At 42.7% G+C, this 20,617-nt stretch overlaps 1 protein-coding gene across 1 annotated transcript in view; it reads left to right on the top strand.

The window, feature by feature from the left end:
- The window catches only part of PPP1R12B (protein phosphatase 1 regulatory subunit 12B), a 160,045-nt gene that overhangs the window by 76,132 nt on the left and 63,296 nt on the right, over window positions 1-20,617 (top strand). Inside the window, 3 exon segments of the mRNA XM_034767616.1 lie at window positions 13,394-13,484; window positions 18,298-18,462; window positions 19,940-20,123. Coding sequence (XP_034623507.1) covers window positions 13,394-13,484; window positions 18,298-18,462; window positions 19,940-20,123 — 440 coding nt within the window.

Genomic DNA, 20,617 nt, shown 5'->3' with positions numbered 1-20,617 from the left:
CACTGCAGGCGGCACACTTCTCTGTCTTAAATGTTGGCTTGCTCTGCTGTCTCTCGCTGTGTCTTTGCCACTTTGTTCTTCTGGCTACCAAAATATTGTGATTGGCAAATGCTGCATAATCACTTAAGCATCACATCTTAAGCACCTGCATCTTTCCTTTAAAAGCTCACAAATCCCTGTGGGGATTATCCTATGCAGTTGGAATATGCCGTACCAAACTGCTGCCCGTGTCCTGTAAGAGAGCTGATTTTAGATACTTGTATATAATGTACAGCTGTATGTTAGTGTCCCCTTAATTCTGCTGCTGCATTCTGTTGCTGAGCCTGCTAGCTGGAAAGATGCTCTGCCTCCTGTGCTGCTCTAGTATTTTTGCCAGCTGATTTTTCATGGAATTAGAGAAATTGGAGATGGAGAACACTGTTAGGCTGTCTAGATTATTTCCTGCCAATGCAGGATTGCTCCCTATTGTAAAATCTTTGTCCAGGCTAGGCCAAACTGTGTAAATAAAATTCTCAGAAAGGCATGGATTACAGGCTTATGGAAGCAGTATATAAAAATCTCACATGCAAGTCCTTCCCCTCCATATGCAAGGCTAATTGATCAGCCTTCCTGGGTTTGTGCTCTGCCATGGATGGTAAGGGCTCCCATAGCTTTCCTAATTGGAACTGCAGGCACGCTATTGGTCAGGTGATTGTTTTTCTGAGGTGCAATGATGACCCTTACTGCCTGTGAAAGATCTTTACACAGCTGAGAGGCTGTCCCTTCTGCTGCTGTCACAATGATTTCTCTCAACTGTTACCAGCTATTTGATCGCTTTTTCCCAAGGAACTGTGTCCGCCCCTTCACTGCAGTGCTCGCTACCCCTCACAGCCTTACCTTGCATTGAGCATCACGAGTGGTGGCCATGTTCTCCTCATCCCCCACCAGTCTGAATGCAGCCCACTTGTTCTGAGTCCAGTTACTAATGTCCCTTGTAGATGGATATGACTTTCAGGAAGATCTTGGCAGTCCTGACTCGCTGTTCGATTTGTCTGGTATTGCTGTGAGATGTCCGGTCCCAGAACAAGCATCGCAGGGGTCTGGACTTCTCTGAAGCCTTCCATCAAGCAGGGCTGATTCAGATGAGGTTGCTAAACCTTCGGCTATAAGGGGCCACACCCTCCAGGGACTGGCTGAAAAGTTTGTGTGGAGTGGACCACTTGTTTTGAAGTGCCATGTGCTGAGAGATATGAGCTTCCCCTAGGATTTTTTGAAAGGATTGGGGGGCAAGTCCCTTGTCTACGGTACAAAAAAGTCTTGCTGGCATAGCTATGCTGGCAAACCCGCCTGGTATGACATAGCTAATGCCAGCATAAAAGTGGTTCTGCTGGCATAGCTTGCACATAAGGCTTCTGATTTTCAGCTCTAACTGATGAACACTAATAAAACACCCTGATTCAATAATAATATTAATGAAATGGGTGGAACGGGTTACTTGTATCTAAGGCCTTGTCTACATGGAGCATAATGTGGGTTATGGTGGTATGATTTCTAAAGCATGTTAATGGATTGAATGTTAATTGGTCCATGTAGATCCTCCTGGTGTGTGCTGAAGGTTCCCTAGTGTGCTTTAACATAGTGCTGATTAAAACAGTGCTACATTAAAGGGCTCTAGGGAACATTACAAAGATGACTCATTACAGTACATACTATTATAACGGGTGCATGTAATACGCCATTACTCAGTACAGTATATACAGAGGGCCTCACCCCCCCCCCCCATTTGAATCGCCTTATAAAACTCAAATTGCTGAAAATAACCCCCCAAAATGAATTTAATAAACCCCCCAAATCCAGAAGCCCTACTTATGCAGTTCCCCAAGAAAGACAAGCCATACCAGCAAAAGCACTTCAGTGCTGATGTAAGTGCATCTGCACTAAAACTTATACAAGCACAGCTGTATAAGACACGAGAAGTCATTCTTCCGTTCTACTCTGCGCTGGTTAGGCCTCAACTGGAGTATTGTGTCCAGTTCTGGGCACCGCATTTCAGGAAAGATGTGGAGAAATTGGAGAGGGTCCAGAGAAGAGCAACACGAATGATTAAAGGTCTTGAGAACATGACCTATGAAGGAAGGCTGAAAGAATTGGGTTTGTTTAGTTTGGAAAAGAGAAGACTGAAAGGGGACATGATAGCATTTTTCAGGTATCTAAAAGGGTGTCATTAGGAGGAGGGAGAAAACTTGTTCACCTTAGCCTCTAAGGATAAAACAAGAAGCAATGGGCTTAAACTGCAGCAACGGAGGTTTAGGTTGGACATTAGGAAAAAGTTCCTAACTGTCAGGGTGGTTAAACACTGGAATAAACTGCCTAGGAAGGTTGTGGAATCTCCATCTCTGGAGGTATTTAAGAGTAGGTTAGATAAATGTCTATCAGGGATGGTCTAGACAGTATTTGGTCCTGTCATGAGCGCAGGGGACTGGACTTGGTGACCTCTCGAGGTCCCTTCCAGTCCTAGAATCTATGAATCTATGCTGATTACACCTGACTTTATTTTTAACTGGCATAGCTCTTCTGGTATGAGTTATAAGTGTAGACCAGGCCTTTGAGCTCCTGGTGGCGATAGTAGTTTAAAGGGACATTTCTGAAGTTGAAATCTAATCAGTTTATGCAAGAATTAGGAGTCGTTTAGTTTACTGCTTCTGTCCCTCCCTAGTTCCTCTGCCAGTTGGTGTTGGTTTTATAATCAGTTTCCTATTTTGTAACATAACTTTCTTTCCAGTGTTCCCCTATGAAAGACCCATCGAAATGGAGGAAGGTGCTTAGTGCACAGAGCAAGCTGTTGATGTATAATCAGTTTCAGACAAATGGTAAATGGTTGGTTTCCCTTATTTTTTGAATAAGCGCTGCAATGTTTCAGGGATCCATTTGCTAATTAAGGCAGCATGTAGATAGCTAAGTAAGTTCTGTAATCTATATTAATAACTTAACCCATGCCCTCCTTCGTCAGTGCTCTTGGAAGAGCAGATTTTGGCAAGACCATTGTACCTCGTGATTCTTGTTTTGTCCAGAGTCAGAACACAATGACCTAACAAAGTGTGGGTTCCTAGTATGGCTGTTAACCCTTCGTGTTGTTTTCTAGAGCCGCCTGCAAAACAGCATGGGAATCTGGTCTCCAGAGGGTTAGACCAGAAAAATACATTTTTTCAAGTGATAGTTTAGAATGTCAATCCAGAATAGACACTAGAACAAACCACGAGTGTCTCCACACTAACATTGGAGTGCCTTTCTGATATCAGGTGTTTCAGATGTTAAGAACTTTGGTTCAATTCAGTATTTAAGTTTTGTGTATGTGTTAATTTGATCATTTCCATGGATTGCAAGTTTGAACACAAATGGTCTCCACACTATGGACTTTCACTTCGTAAAGTCTCACTACTTAATCTAAAGCGGGGAGTTTTAAACCTTTTGATCTGAGCCTCCCCACCCCCTTTGCGGCAAGTTTCAAATACACAGATACTTACCAATGGCCCAGCCTAGGCTTCCTCAGCAGCCGGCTGCTTCTACCTTGCAGTCGGGCTGCACTGCTAGGGCAGGGCTACTACCTGCCCCTTTCCCCATAGCCCCTCAGGTTTTCAGAGTAAGGGAAGGTACGTGCCATGGTCTCTGGGGACGGAGGCTGCCGGGAGTGCAAATCAGCAGAGGTTGACACTGACCCACAGGCTAAGGTTAGTTGGAGGGGGTGCAGGTGGGGCTCCCTCCTTGCCCCTCCCCTCCCCGTGGGGGCTGGCCTGCCTGGCATTGCTGCTAACCCTCCCCAAACCCTTAAGGGGGCATGCCCCACAGTTTGAAAACGTCTGATCTAAAGCTTTTCAATTGCCTGAACCTCCTTATAGTTCTTGTAGAAGTTTGTCAGGGCCTTAGACGCTAATTGAGCAGAGTGCTTAGGGCATACGTGCTTAATTAGAAGGGAGAGATTTTTCCTCATGCAACACACTGGGTAAGCAAAGGACAGCAACAAGTTAAAAGGTCTCCCTGCACATAAAGTGAGTAATCATCCAGCACCTGCTGTTGAAAGCTCTTATCTGCTATGTTCTTACAGTTAATCTCTTTCAGATAAAATTGTCCCTTTTTATAAAAAGCTGGTGGGATGACGTGGGAGGGTCAGGAATTCTTTTGGCTCTCTGATTTTCCATGTTCGGCAGAGGAGAGATTACGTTTGCTTTATCGGAAATCAGGCCGCATTTGTGTTTGGGAAAGGTTGAGGTGAGGGGTGGGGTGTCACTCTTCTCGAGAGCCTGGTTTCCTGTGCAGAAAGCAAGCAGGTGTGCTGCTAGGCTTTCAGCTCCTGGACTGAGTTTGCGCCACAGTTTTCAGGGTGGGGATTTTATTTGCACCCACGTCCTGCGTTTTTGGTCCTGAGGAAGAAACTGGAATTTGGACGGATCAGCTCAGGCTGTGGGCTGGCCTGCTGACCTAAAGGGTCATCTCCATGGCTTTCTAGCACATGCAAGAATCTAGAGGAATACCCAGGAGAACTAAGTAGCTCCAGTGTTCTCTGAACTGCTTAGAAGGGACTGGAATAAGGGACAGAATGGAACAAGCAGCAGGTAAAACTGCCTTTCACTTCTAGATTTTTGCATCCAGTGTGTTCCCCTTTACCTCTCTTCCTTACTAATCAAAGGCACTGGTGTGTCCCATTTGTTTGCTCAATGTACTTGATAGTGAGGTTGTCTGTGTGCGAGGGGTCCATTCAGGGTTCTTTCTCTATATGTGTCTGATTTACAGACCACCTATCCAAAAATGGCCCCAAAGGCTAAATACTTATTGGTGTATTCATGGGAGACTATATACAGTGTGGATAGCTGAGAACTAATTCAGCTTAAAAACATGGGCTGTTCATTACATTTGCCTTAACTCCCAGCACCTGCTGGTGAATGCTGAGAGCTGAGTGGTGAATCAAGTGAGTTAGCTGCTCTGGAGTTTTTGTGCGCCAATTTTGGCATAAGCTGCAGCAATAAAGTCTAGGTCCCTTCCATTCATCTTGGTAGGAATTACTGCTCCCAAAAGCCCATGTAGCATTTAATTTTGAGTATCTTCAGCATAATGCTAAAGGCTTTGAGTAGGATAAAGGATTACAGTCTTAGCTATCCAGCGTATATAAATCTATTACAAGTTATAGAAAATATTGCCAATATTACTAATAAGCTTCCAACCACTGGCAAATATTCAGTCATTTTTGAAATCTCATGATTCCATAAGGTGGCAGTAGAGGGCTGCTTAGCAGTGTCTGCTGGGCATTCATTTTTGTTCCTGGTTTGTTTGTTCCACCCCTTGCCCCTCTGGTAGCATTTCATCTGTGTCCCCATTCCATTTTAATTTCTCATGGTGAGATGTTTCTTTCAGTGTTCAGGCATCCAGGTGTGTGTATTTTTTTTTCTTCAGGAATTGCTCTCCTTACAGCAGACTGTAAAATATCTATTGTCAGAGTTCTTCTAATTTCAGTTTTGCTTGCTGTGTGGCTTTACCTTCTAGGTGAAATATGTGTTCACTGCTTTCATTCAAGAAATGCCTCTCGCTCTAAGATGAGTGTGAGAAACTTTGAAATCTTTCTGGGCCGGGGCACCCAAGCTGTGCCTGGCTGAGTGTTCCACCTGACGTGCTACAGCTGACTTACATTCTGCTCCATTTCATGCAACAGCTCCCTTCTTTGACACAAAGGTGCAGCCTATGGAGACCACAGCCCCAGCATGCAATGCTCCATCTAGATCTGAGACTAAACAGCATTGCACGTTGGGACCTGTAGTTTTGGCATCACATTGCCACTTTTAAGGGAAGCCAGCTTGAAAATCCTAACTCTATCTAGACAACTTTGCAGCTACTGTAGCTGCAACTAACGACATGGGTAACGAAAAAGCTAATGTAGGGAATTATTTCCATTCTTTCTGTTTGCCTTGCACTTGACAGCACTTACGTATACTTTATTCTTTTCCCCCTGCAGTCAATTAATCTTTCCCTGGCTGAAAAGCTCCACATGAACCAGAATAAAAACCAAAACCCTCCCAAGCATTTTTTGAAGAATATTTAAAATTTAAGATGTACAACAAAACAAGCCCAATCAGAAACTGAATTCATATTCATTCTCTCTCTCTCTCTCTCTCTCTCTCTCTCTCTCTCATATATTTTTTTTCAGGTTTCTCTATAGGGTTTAGCCAATAATTGGTTTTGAGGAATATGATGAAAGATGTCAGCCAAATTATTAACTGAGTGTGGTTTAGCCTTTTGCATTATCCAAAACATTCACCAGCTTGAATTCCTTGCTGTTTTCCCCCCTGCTGTCTTTGTGAGTTTTCCTGAATTAGTCCAGACTCAATACCACTGTTTCATTTCCTCATCCCTTTGGAAGACTAGGGAGCACCTGATGCTGAAGGACAGCCAGCACTTGGGTCCCCTAGCAAAGCACTTATCTGTATTGCAGTAACTCTAAGGAGCACTGGTATGGACAAAGCTGTACAAACACAGAACAAAGCCAGTCTCTATCTCCAAGAGTCTTCTGTCTAAAGACAAAAGTCAACAGGTGGATACAGAGTGATAGGGGAGCACAGTGAAGCAGTGAGAAAACACTAGATGGCATGACAGGCAGCGGGCTCAGCACACCAGCTGCCTAACAGTTGTCCAAGTCTTTGTAAGCATTGCAGCAAAAGAGGAGGAATAAAGGAGCACGTGTAGTTTGAATAGGAACTGACACAGATCTCAAGTCCTCTGAACCTTTTCATTTTGGGGGGGGTCAGGCCTTGACAGTATCAAGTACAACTGAGCATATGCAGAATTTCAGCTTCATTTCTGTCAACCTTGCTGCAAAATAGATCATCCGAACTCATGAACATTTAAACCTTTTTATGTTAAGACTTTCACGTTCAAGCTGAAGCAGGATGACTAGTCATAGACTGGCGGAATTCAGTTTGTTTTTTATTGTTTTGACAGATATTGATTTTTTTTAAAGCAGTTTTTTATTTTTATTGATTTTTTTTTAAACTTCACAGTTGTGGGAAATGATGAGGGGTCAGACATTTAATGACAGTAGATGTTGAGATAGAGAAAGTTAAAGCTTTATAAACTGTTAAAACAAAAATTTTCAACCTCACATCAAAGTATACAAAGTAAATAGCCTTAAATCAACAAATCATACCTGTTACTATTCATTTGCTAGTCCATTTGTAACAAGCCTAATTCAGAAATCGAAATCACTGGATTTTGACTCTTAAGTTTACAAGCAGCATTTTTTTTTTAACTTTACCTATCTGTAAATTTCGATAATTACTGGTGGAAATATTTTTGTCAGCTTTTGTGTAGAGTGAAATCAGCATTTACTGACACTTACCAATAAAAAATTGAATCCTTCCAAGCCTAACTATTCACCACAGTCTAAACTAATGTTAAGGCAGAAACACCAGGGACTGAAAATGGTGTATGGCCTGTTCAGACAAGCTGTTTACAGTAAGCTGAGGCACACTTAGAGTATTAGATCCTGAAATCTTATCCCCTTGTCTTCAGCTTATTAAATCACTCAACGTTGGCAGGCTCAGTCCTTTCTGATTTTCTGCTTAAAGTGCTTGCAGAGTCTGACATATCCCTCACTCCTGCCTGTCAGGTATCCCTAAATGTTCCTCGGCCGGCTTTCTGTGGCTACTGATTTAATCAGTATTTATAGTTAACTTGGATTGATGCATGAGATGTGTTAGTGCCAGGGTGGAATAAATGAAGCAAAGAACAGGAACATTCTGTGTCTGCTTTTTTTGTGTGATCAGGAGAGTAGCCTTTTTGCCTCCTCCCCAGTAAGCCTAGTTATTGATTTGCTGTCTAGTGCATAAAATATGTATCTGTATAATGGATTGTATTTTGGGAACTGTTATCAGCACTGTTTCCTGCAGCGCTTGCGTCTGGCCTCCCCCACAAAGCTTGCGGGCCGTTTGTTAGCAAATGGCAAGTCTCTCCCTACCTCAAGCTTGCGGGGATAGCTGCGGCAGTGCAGGTTTCCACTAGTTTCCCAGGGAGACAGTGCAGATCCTGCAGGATTTCACCATCTTTCCCAAAATCTCCACGCTTGTCCTGACCTTCAAGCCGCTATGCAGGCCTGCGTTAGGAGGTAACATGTTTATGCTTTCTCTGTGCTATCCTACCAGAAGGGTTCCTTTCTAGGGATAATGGATTTATTTTGTAAACGCTGCCATTTAAAAAAAATCCTCGTTTATTAAAAAGCATAGTGGGTTAGCTGCCTTGTCACAAGACCCTGAAGATGCTTAGCAACATTATAAATATCTGTAAAGTGGCAGATTCCTGCTCCACATTTTTAGCTGAAAAGATTAACATGAAATTGCTGCATTATTTTGAATAGTGATACTGTACCTTTAGGAGCAGGAACTCAAAGTGCTGGCTTTATCTGTGGGCTGAACATTTGCAGATTACGTAGCTGTTCAGGGTTCAGTAACCCATGCTATTCATAGCCAGAGATGTCATGAAGCAAAATTCAGCTTTGGCTTCTAAGAAAATAAAACAAACAGATCTCTAGGCTGTCCTGTAATATTGTCTATTAAGGACATTTCAGAGAGTCCGTCATGAGCTAGAGAGGTGGGATTTAAGGAGGGCGTGTGCCCAGTACATTGGGGGAGTTCCAGGTAGAATGAGCTGCATGAAATATAGCCCTTCTCTGTCAGCAACAGTGCCATTGTTGAAATGAATGGAAATCATGTACTTATTGTCTGCACAAAATGCATTTATTCTTAGTATTATTATTGCTGTGAGAATATTGGTCTTTGTATGAACAGGCAGGATAACGAGGGGTTTTACAAAGGTGTGGACCCTTTGTAACTAAGGCCGCCTCTATACGTACAGCGCTGCAGTGGTGCATCTGTACCGCATCTGGGGAAGATGCTCTATGCCGATGACATGCCGAGCTTTCCCGTCAGCATAATGAAACCACCTCCATGGGCGGCGGAAGCTCTCCCACCAACATAGCGCTGCACACACAAGCCTTTGTCGGTATAACATATGTTGCTCAGGGGTGTGGTTTTTTTCACACCTCTGAGTGATCTAAATTATGCTGACATAGGCTGTAGTGTAGACATAGCCTAAGTTTTTAAGATAAATGCATCCTCTGGGTTTATAGCTCTTTCCAGCTGAATATTGTCAAATGCCCTGTGATGAAAGAGCCTGGGAGTTAAATGAAGACAAATGTTTAACTTCCAGTGTTGAGTTTTGACCCACGCATACCTTAATATCCTTGGGGCGAAGGGCCTTTCATCATTACTACTAGAATAAAATACGGTAACTTCAGTAAGCTTTACAGGTGCTGGCTGTCATGCTGTCAGACAGACAAGGTGGATGAGGTGATATTTTTTTATTGGGCCAACTTGTATTCGTGAAAGAGACAGGCTTTCAAGCTATGCAGCCGCCTTCTTCAGCTGGATGATGAAGTTTTTGCCAGAAGTGGCTGACTGCTGATAGCTAGGCGGTATCCATCTACATGGCTATAGGTCATTGACTTGGATGGCTGGACCCTGAAAGATGCTTGTGCTGTTACAGACTAACATGGAGGAAACTAACACTTTTAACCCGAGCATCTTAAACTGCTGTATTCTTCAGGCATATTCGCCTCCTTCTCCAGTATCCCTGGGTATCCAGAGGGTTACCATGTTGATTCTTCTGCAGTGTTTCTTTTCGCTTAGGTCTCACTTGGGAGGTGTTTCTCTCCATGGCATGTTCTCACTTTGGAGACACTGGTCTCACAGGCTAACAAGTTGACCTGCCCCCAGTACTTTGGGTTCACCAGTCTGTGTGCTCACTTTCACTGCTGCCCGTTCTGTGCCCCATCCTGAATCTCCCTTTCCTTCTTTGCAGGCAACATTTTTTTTTGTTGCCCTTCTGACCCAAACAGTTAAACCACAGGACCCTGAATATTAACTGTTTTAGGAGAAATTGATGGAATCAGGTGTGTTCTTTGGTGCAATCCTGTTTATATAAAACCAATGAACATAAAGTCTTGTTTCCCTGAACACAACAGAAATCAAACAGCAGGAGACCATTCCTTTGGTTGCAGAATATGTCTCTTTCCAGGCATTACTGTATCCAGAAGCACTTAGTTTTGTCTCAGGTTCACGCTAAAGTATTTCTCTGGCTGCATCTAGGGCATGGGTTCTTACATGAAATTTTTGGTGGCCTCAGAGTGCGGCCACCAACTCTTGCTGGTGCCCGCTCTGACAATTTTTCCTAAAATACTTACTGTAATATACTCGTTCATAAGCCGAATATTTTTGGTAAAAAAAGTGACGCATCAAAGAGCGGGGCTCGGCTTATAAATGGGTCTACACCAAAATTTGATGATTTTAAACTCTATGGAATCATTGAATTGAATATCTAATACATTGTCGTTTTGTTTACCTGGAGCGTCTGCAGGCATGGAGCCCCCTCATCTCCCTGTGGCTGGGAACAGCAAACCGTGGCCACTGGGAGCTGAGGGGCTCCGTGCCTGTGAACGCTCCAGGTAAACAAAACGTCCCAATCCGCGAGTGGCTTACTCTGACGGGTCGGGAGCCAAAGTTTTCCAACTCCTGAAATATAGGGTCAGCTTATGAAAGGGTCATACAGTTTTTGCTATTTTTACCTATCCATTTTGGGGGGGGATCAGCTTATAAACGAACGGGCTAATGAACGAGTATACATGGTAATTAACTTTAGGAAAAACAAATAAATATGCACATATACATGTCTAAATCATTGTAGTTTATTTATGTAGAGGTTTTTTTCCGACAAAATAATCTACAGTTGTCTCTGTTCTTTACTGGACCTAAATAGAATAGAAACACAAATAAGGTGCTCCCTACCCACCTCCCATCCAGGGCTTAATTTGTCCCCCAGCTTGCCGGAGCTGAGTAAGTCGGCTGTGAAAAGTAGTATTAACAAATGCACAAATATCACTTTTCACAGTAGCAGACTTACTAGCTAGCAAACATCTGACCGAGCTGTCACTAGATGTGTTGGTTGTTGATTGAATTTCCAGACTCAGGGAGACATCCACTGAAGGAAAAAGCTGTAAGAGCAGTGTGGAGTTGTTCACATTTTAGCTTTGAAATAGCTACTCTACACAGCAATGGCATGGTTGAGTCATGTCTGATGATAGAATTACCCTCTCAGACGTTTACAGTAACTTTAGGTGAGCTCCAGAAATAACACTTCTGCAATGAGTGATGGAAAATACGCGTGCAAATGGAGGCCAGCATTTTCAAAAGCCACTAGTGATTTTGGGGGCACCTCAATCTTTGGGGGTTCAACTTGAGACCTCTTAAAGGGGCCTGATTTCCAGAAGGTACTGAGCATCCGCCTTCTGGAAACCAAGCGCCTTCAAGGTGTTGCATGTTGCGCACCCAAAATCGCTAGTCACTTTTAGAAAATGTTGACCTAAGTCTTCGTAAATGTGGGGATGAAAGGAAAGCTTTGCAAAATGTGCTGTCCTGATGTCCCTTTGGGCCTCTACTATACCCCATACACTAGGGTGACCAGAGACCAAGTGTGAAAAATCAGGACAGAGGGTGGGGGGTAATAAGAGCCGATATAAGAAAAAGCCCCAAATATCAGGATTGTCCCTATAAAATCGGGGCATCTGGTCACCCTACCATACACACAACTTCCTACTCATGAATGCATCACAAATATGTTAACACCAGGATATCCTGGAGATTATTCCAAATACTACATCCATCTTAGGCAGGGCTTCCCAGTAGTATTAAGACTCATCACAGGTGCAACTCTTTAGAAGACTTGCTGGTCCCAACTCCAGCCTCTGGTGTCCTTTTAATTCTACCCACTTGTACACAGGCATTATCTCAATTTACACAATCACATCCTGTTTCTCAAATGCAGTATATTAGACACTTTTTTTCCCTACAGTCTTTGATACAAACATGGAGCATGCTGTAATTTTTCATGTACAATCAAACTTTGTTGGAATGGTCCAGTTTCTTCATTTACTTAGACTTTCCATGGGACTGATGTCTTACTGGTATGTATTTTACTCATTTAGCAAGTCCTACAGTTTCTCCAATATGCAGCACAGCATACCTTAGGTGCAGTTCAGAGCAGTAAACTAACAAATCTACTTAGCTACAAAATTTCACTGGCTAAATTTCACTACTGCTCTGTTGTACTTAATTTGTTGTATGTTTTGTAACTGTACTCTTCATATAAATGACTTTAACTGCCTCTGGGTGGTATGCAGAGTAGAAGACTCCACTTGTCTAAGGTTGTAGAAAATGTATACCATACTGATTTAGACTGTCCTTATGCATTGGTGTGCAACCTTCACTTTGTCCCTTCCTGGTTTGCGTGCTTAACCAAACAGGTACTTTTCTCAACAGTCGAATTTATTTAGGAGTTTAGGAGGAGGGGAGCAATAATCAGAATGTAGAAATGTGTGTTTGGCTAGACGTGGCCAGAAGACCCTATTCCATGCACCTGCAGGAGCAAGCTGCTCACCCTTAGAACTAATTCTGTTGTAGTTTGTGCAGTACAAGAGACACAGTGAATGAAGCAAGAATGTCCACAACCCCGTCTCATTGAGTGTGTCTTCAGCTACTTGATCACTGTCCAGTTGAGGGCAAAGGCTAGTACCAGAAACTTCAAAGGAAGGTACAAGTAACCCTTGATAGACAATTATGAAATAACCTGCCTAGAGGGGAAGGTTTTCCTGCAACACCTTCATTTAGTAGATGGCTTATGCCCTGAAGCAGGAAAGTTGATTAACCTTCTAAAACTCTTTAATCATGTCTATTGTACAGGTATTTTCTCATATAAACATCTAATTTTTCCATATGTTAACTATGCTGTATAAAGTGGTTTCTTCTGTCTGCTTCAAATGGATCACCTTTCACTATAAGAAGGTTGGGTGGGGTTTACTCCAATATGTATGCTGGAGTGGGTTCCTTTAGTATTGCTGCACTTCAGCAGGGGTCCATTGTAACAGACTTCATAATGATGCAGGATTTATTTACATTCTGAAGTCTGATTGTGAATGAGATTACGCATTTCTGGATTTATTTAATTCTGTATTGAGACTTGAAGGAGGTAGGGGTATATGAGGTCCCAGACGGTATGCAGAGTGTGCCTTCTAATGGGGTTGGCTTACAGGGGAGCATAGAATGTGTCTAACAGGTTAACATTTCAGAAGTCATTGCTTGAAGATACTACAATGTACGTGGCAGCCGCAGCAATCAGCCAGGTGCTGGGTGGCCCTAGGAAATGGGAGCAGAAGGTGTACTTTCCGGTATTGTGTATGAAATGGCATGAATACTGTCATTGCTTTGAGACTTGCAAATCAAAAGTGTCCGATTTTATGTTAAGTGTTTTTGACCCTTTCTTTCAGGTCATATCTGACTCCTGTGCGGGATGAGGAAGCAGAGTCACTAAGGAAGGCCCGATCCAGACAGGCCCGCCAGACTCGTAGGTCTACACAGGTAAGGAGTGAAATTCCTGATGGCCCTGCAGCAGAGTAGCAGACAAACTGGCATTTGATGGGCGGTGGTATCTTGTTCTGCTAGTCCATCGCCATACACATATAGACTTGTCTGAGGAGACAGAAGGGGAGTTGGGTGGTGGCCTACAAAAGGTGCCAAGGCAGCTTTACAGTCCTTTGATTGGAGAAGTCTTTGTACATCACTTGGGTTTCAAAGCCCTTTATAGACTAAATGATCACAAACAATACACAAGGGTCATGTAATTTGCTGAAATGCAGTCACTTAAAAGGATGTCATGTTTCACCTTATAACAGCCAACAACAATGTTACACAGTTCGGAACAGAAAACAAAGAAACATATATCCATCTTAAACTTCAGGAAGAATTGGGTTAGCAGATTGCAGTTCTCCAGGTCCCAGCTTGGCTGGGACAGTTTTCCAGGATGTGTGAGCAGTTCTCTGAAGATCTATCAGTGTTTGTTACAAATACTGATTGTCTTTGTTTGAAGTGATTACAACTAGGCTGTAGAAATACATCCCAGGCTGACATCCAGTGCACGTCCTTGCCATTCAAACCATTTTACCCCAAACTTGTTTAAAAACAAGTTTATATATTTGAGCTACATAAGTGCAGGAAAATAAGACCACATGCTGAAGACGGCGTGTGTGTATGTGTTGATTTAACTCATCAGTATTTTTAAATGACTTCACAGAATCATAGACTTTAAGGTCAGAAGGGACCAATTTGATCATCTAGTCAGACCTCCTGCACAACACAGGCCACAGAATCTCACCCACCCACTCCTGTATCAAACCCCTGACCTATGTCTGTGCTATTGAAGTCCTCAAATCATGGTTTAAAGACTTCATGGTGCAGAGAATCCTCCAGCAAGTGACCCATGCCCCACGCTGCAGAGGAAGGCGAAAAACCCCCAGGGCCTCTGCCAATCTGCCCTGGTGGAAAATTCCTTCCCGACCCGAAATATGGTGATCAGCTAAACCCTGAGCATGAGGGCAAGACTTACCAGCCAGCACCCAGGAAAAAATTCTCTATAGTAACTCAGATCCCACCCCATTTAACATCCAATCACAGGCCATTGGGCATATTTACCGCTAATAGTCAAAGATTAGTTAATTGCCAAAATTAGGCTATCCCATCATACCATCCCCTCCATAAACTTATCAAGCTTAGTCTTGAAGCCAGATATGTCTTTTGCCTCCACTGCTTCCTTGGAAGGCTGTTCCAGAATTTTACTCCTCTGATGGTAGAAACAGTCATCCAATTTCATGTCTAAACTTCCTGATGGCCAGTTTATATCTATTTGTTCTTGTGTCCATGTTGGTACTGAGCTTAAATAATTCCACTCCCTCCCTGGTATTTATCCCTCTGATATAGTTATAAAGAGAATCATATCTCCCCTCAGCCTTCTTTTGGTTAGGCTAAACAAGCCAAGCTCTTTGAATCTCCTTTTATAAGACAGGATTTCCATTCCTCGGATCATCCTAGTAGCCCTTCTCTGTACCTGTTCCATTTTGAATTCATCCTTCTTAAACATGGGAGACCAGAACTGCACACAATATTCCAGATGAGATCTCACCCGTGCCTTGTATAATGGTACTAACACCTCATTATCTCTACTGGAAATACCTCGTCCGATGCATCCCAAGATCGCATTAGCTTTTTTTCATGGCCATATCACGTTGGCGGCTCATAGTCATCCTGTGATCAACCAATGCTCCGAGGTCCTTCTCCTCCTCTGTTACTTCCAACTGATACATCCCCAGCTTATAACAAAAATTCTTGTTGTTAATCCCTAAATGCATGACCTTGCACTTTTCACTATTAAATTTCATCCTATTAATATTACTCCAGTTTACAAGGTCATCCAGATCTTCCTGTATGATATCCCGGTTCTTCTCTGTATTGGCAATACCGCCCAGCTTTTTGTCATCTGCAAACTTTATTAGCACATTCCTACTTTTTGGGCCAAGGTCAGTTATAAAAAGATTAAATAAGATTGGTCCCAAAACCGATCCCTGAGGAACTCCACTAGTAACCTCCCTCCAGCCTGACAGTTCACCTTTCAGTGTGACCCGTTGTAGTCTCCCCTTTAACCAGTTCCTTTCAATTTTCATATTGATCCCCATCTTTTCCAATTTAGCTAATAGTTCCCCATGTGGAACCGTATCAAATGTCTTACTGAAATCGAGGTAAATTAGATCTACTGTGTTTCCTTTGTCTAAGAAATCTGTTACCTTCTCAAAGGAGGAGACCAGGTTGGTTTGGCACAATCTACCTTTTGTAAAACCATGTTGTATTTTGTCCCAATTACCATTGACCTCAATGTTCTTAACTACTTTCTCCTTCAAAATTTTTTCCAAGACCTTGCATACTACAGATGTCAAACTAACAGGCCTGTAGTTACCCAGATCACCTTTTTTCCTTTCTTAAAAATAGGAACTATGTTAGCAATTCTCCAGTCATACAGTACAACCCCTGAGTTTACAGTTTCATTTAAAAATTCTTGCTAATGGGTTTGCAATTTCATGTGCCAGTTCCTTTAATATTCTTGGATGAAGATTATCTGGGCCCCCTGATTTAGTCCCATTAAGCTTCTAGGTTTGGCTTCTACCTGGGGTGTGGTAATATCTACCTCCATATCCTCATTCCCATTTGTCATCCTACCATTATCCCTAAGCTCCTCATTAAAGACTGAGGCAAAGTATTTGTTTAGATATTGGGCCATGCCTAGAGTATCGTTAACCTCCATTCCATCCTCAGTGTTTAGCGGTCTCACTTCTTCTTTCTTTGTTTTCTTCTTATTTATATGGCTATAGAACCTTTTACTATTGGTTTTAATTCCTTTTGCAAGGTCCAACTCTACATGACTTTTGGCCTTTCTCACTTTATCCCTCCATATTCTGACCTCAATAAGGTAGCTTTCCTTGCTGATCGCTCCCATCTTCCACTCCTTGTAGGCTTTCTGCTTTTTCTTAATCACCTCTCTGAGATGTTTGCTCATCCAGCTTAGTCTACAATTCCTGCCTATGAATTTTTTCCCCTTTCTTGGGATGCAGGCTTCTGATAGTTTCTGAAACTTTGACTTGAAATAATTCCAGGCCTCTTCCACCTTTAGATCCACAAGTTCTTCAGTCCAATCCACTTCCCTAACTAATTTCCTTAAGCTTTTAGTTAGCCCTTTTGAAATCAAAAACCCTAGTCACAAATCTATTTTTGTTTATCCTTCCATTTAGTTTGAACTGAATTAGCTCATGACTTCTCTTGTTACAGGTAGGAAGACCAAAATGACTTGCTAGTTTGGTTTCGGTGGGGGAGGGAACACAGCAGTCTCATTTTAAATTGTTAATATTTCTACTGATCAGTGTTCTAATGGAGAAAATAGAAATGATCACATTACTATGAATTTACACTGACGTGAGGACCATCCAAAATTCGAGAAAAATATGGGTGGTCTGTTAGAGGCACAGATACCATCACTAATCCCGTAAGAACCACCCTGTCTGCTTGGTTACCAGCTTCAGTAAACATACCAGATGAGTAGACTCAGTTGTCACCCATTATTGCAAAAATGTGTAATGAAGTGTTTGTAATATACCTGCCGATGTTTTTGTGGGCTGAAGTCAGACACACAGCAGCATCGTAGGGAAATTCAGAAAGTAGGTTGAATTAAATTTCTTTGAATACAACTCTAGGCATCAGTCCCATAAATTAAACACCACAATGTGAATTTAAACCAAGAACTGCCCATAAATATATCCAGTGCAGCCCATGTCATTCTCAGCAGCCTTAGTGAAAAGAGAAGATGGGCTTTGCAACATGCCTGGAAGGCTGACTGATCTGGGCTCTGGTGGATCAAGGCTTGTATTCCAATCTCTGCTCAGACAGCTGTGCCTCTTTCCACAACACCATGGGTTTCATATCTATCACCTGCACAATTTAAAAATTCAAAAACAAACTTATTTCGTCTATGTACAACAGTGGCCCACGGAACCCAGGAGAGGGGTAAACTTTCCAGAAATCAATCTAGTGTTCAAGGTCTCTTTCCAAGGAGCTAGCTCCTTAACACCCATCACCAAGGAAGGTGTACATTCAGAATGGGAAATAATCTGTCTGATAGTCATGTGAATTATGATGAGATTGTCGCCATATGGGTTTTAGTCCTTTGTGTTTATAGGAATGTTACTTCCCGGTCTGAATTTAGTAACTTTACACATTGAAGCCTGTAGTTGATGGTTACCATTTGTGGCTTAGTCTAGAATACATCAGACTGAAACACCATCAGAAAAGTGTGTGTGTGTGTGTGTGACAGAATAAAAAGTAAAATCCTGTGATGACAAAGTGGCTGGAGAAAGTATATATTGGAGTGCTATAGTCCAGACAATCCGACTGGCACATCTGGTGAGCTCTAGTAAGTGTTCCTGGGAACAGTTAATTCAGCGTACCCCTTCCAGATGTACAAACTAAGGCTGCAGTTCTGGTTGCCGGTGATATTGCAAGCTCCTTTGCTCTTCACTCTTATGGCTTGATGCTCTGCACTGAGTTTGCTTTTGAGGAGTCCAGTGATGATGCATGTTAGCTGAGAAGTATTAAGTGCTATCCCAATCTATTACTTTATATAAGGTAGGGGCAAGAGACCTCTTTCAGGATCAAGACCCATTGTGCTAGGCAAAGTGGACAGGTGTTACCTGTCTTGAAGAACTTGCCATCTAACTAAAGAGACAGGTTTTGTCAGGTGGGTGAAGCACATAACAAACCAGCATGTGTAACTGATGCAATCTTACCCCTTTCCCAGGGTGTAACACTCACAGACCTTCAGGAGGCAGAACGAACTTTCAGCCGGTCTCGAGTGGAGCGGCAAGCTCAGGAACAACAAAGTGAGAAACCTGAGAGCACTGAGGACAGCAGTGAGAGACGGGAGGAGACCCGGCCCTGGTGGAATAGAAACCAGGATGAGGAGGTGATCTCTCTATCCTTAATAGTTGCTACTTGAGAGTTCAGTGGTTTGGGACAACTGATATTGATTAAAATTCTTCTGTCTGTTTCCTTGTGGATTTGCTACTAGGAGGATTAGTACAGTCAGAAATGACCCAGGCTTGATTAATCTAGATATGTGGGTACTTGGAAATTAATCTGTGTATAGTGTTGCTGTGTTATGGCTCAGCTATTGCTTTGTTCTCGACTTGACATAACACTTGTCTCTTGTCAGACAAAATAAATCATGAAAGTAACAATACCATGGAATGCAAAGGCTAATAAAAGGAGAATTGTGCCACAGTTCCTCTCTTCTGGCAATAAGGGTCAGGATTGAGGCCTAGCATCTGAAGAAGTGGGTTTTTTACCCACGAAAGTTTATGCCCCAAAATTCTGTTAGTCTTTAAGGTGCCACTGGATTCCTTAATGTTCCTCTACAGATGTTTTGAATGTAGTTGGTGGATTCAGGTGATTGGGGGTGGGGGGAGGGGAGAGGAGAGAGAGAGAAGTGTCGTAGGAGGTCATCATCTCCCCAGGCATTACGTTTATTTGGACTCTTGAACCCAAGTGGCTTTTCTTACATAGAGAATACTTACTGCAAAATGAACATCCAGCTGGAGTAAAGTCAATGAACACCACAAGAAGTATTGTAAACAGATGAGTTGTGGAACCCCTTCTGTATAAAACCTCACCATTGACTTGACTTCCTATAGAAAAGATTGAGTGGTTGAATTAACAAAACCTGTTACACAACTGTTAATCTTATCATTGGCATGTACCCTTGTTTTACATGGAAGCTGATTAACAACTACATGACAAGAAAAGAAGCCTGAATCCAGCAACTCTTTAGTAGATAATGTTTTCACCCCTCAGCTCATATACACACCTAGCAAGCAACCTGGAGGTCTGTGATATTTCTACTAACCATCTTCTATAGCCCAGATTGGCTTTTCCCATAAAATGTGCTCACAGCTTTTTGCACCTCCATACCTCATCCCACTGTGAACCAAGTCCTGTGGTGATGGTCTCCTATATCTCTGCAGGAGTGACATTGCAGTACTGGCCAAACACTTTACTGGGGACAGATATATAATGGTCCTGTCTCTTTTGTCCCCCTTAGACTCTCAACAGTTCATTTCTATAAAGGATACCCGCTAGTCTTGGTAGTATGGGTCAAGCAAGGCTGCTCTTCGGTCTTCAAGCTGTGTTCCGAATGTGACTGTGCAATCCAAGATTACTTTAAAAATAAACAAAAACCTGTTTCCTCTTCTTCCACTCACCCCAGCAAGATGGAATACATTTTATGCTGTTTTCCTAATCTGTCGTCTATGGCAAGGTGTGGTTTATCCAACGGCAGTGTGGAGGGCTGTAAACGCTGAGTGATTACATCCAGTAGCTAAAGTCCAGCTCTCCTAGTCGTTACCTTTCTGCTAACCTTTATTTATGGCTCTGTTTATTTACAGTCTGTCTATCGGCGATTAAGGTGTCCAGCACAAACAGACAAACCCACAACACCAGTATCTCCCTCCACGTCAGCCCCTTCTCTTTACACAAGTTCTCACCTGGCCCGGACAAATAGATCTCTGGACCCTGACTCTGTGAACCCAGCAGACTTCCAAAGCACAGCCACTGAGATGGAGAAAAATGGTATGTACCTCCTAAAATGAGAAGACAACCCAAGCATTTCAGGTCAAGGTGTTTAATGAATAAGCAATATGCTCAGTGTACATAAACCTAGAATCTCAGGCTATTTCCTGCTCTTCTAGCAGGGGACTGGTACAGGTGTGCTGCCAGCTTGTCAGATGTGTATGTAAACAGAATGATTGAAAGAGGGTATCCAAGTCCCTTATGAAGTGGTCCATTTTTATTGCCTTTCGAGACATGAATAAGAGGTGGTGGCTTTTCCTTTGACCATCTACTGGGAGGGAACATCTAGATTCTCCAGGAAGCGGTGCTAGAGAACTTGACTAATGTAACTCCTCCCTCAGAATCCTGATAAGCTAATGCCCCTGCATGGTGTTGGGAGCTATGCAGATAAAGGGAGAGCCACTATCTGGGCCCGTCTAGAAGAAAGGAGCGCAAAATATTAGGTTTAGTGGGGAAGAGGGATTCCATCTTGCATGTTTATTGACTGAAGTGTA

The sequence above is a fragment of the Trachemys scripta genome, chromosome 4 (genome assembly GCF_013100865.1).
Source record: "Trachemys scripta elegans isolate TJP31775 chromosome 4, CAS_Tse_1.0, whole genome shotgun sequence".
NCBI classification, from domain to species: Eukaryota; Metazoa; Chordata; order Testudines; family Emydidae; genus Trachemys; species Trachemys scripta.
This window is presented reverse-complemented; position numbering and strand designations above follow the sequence as displayed.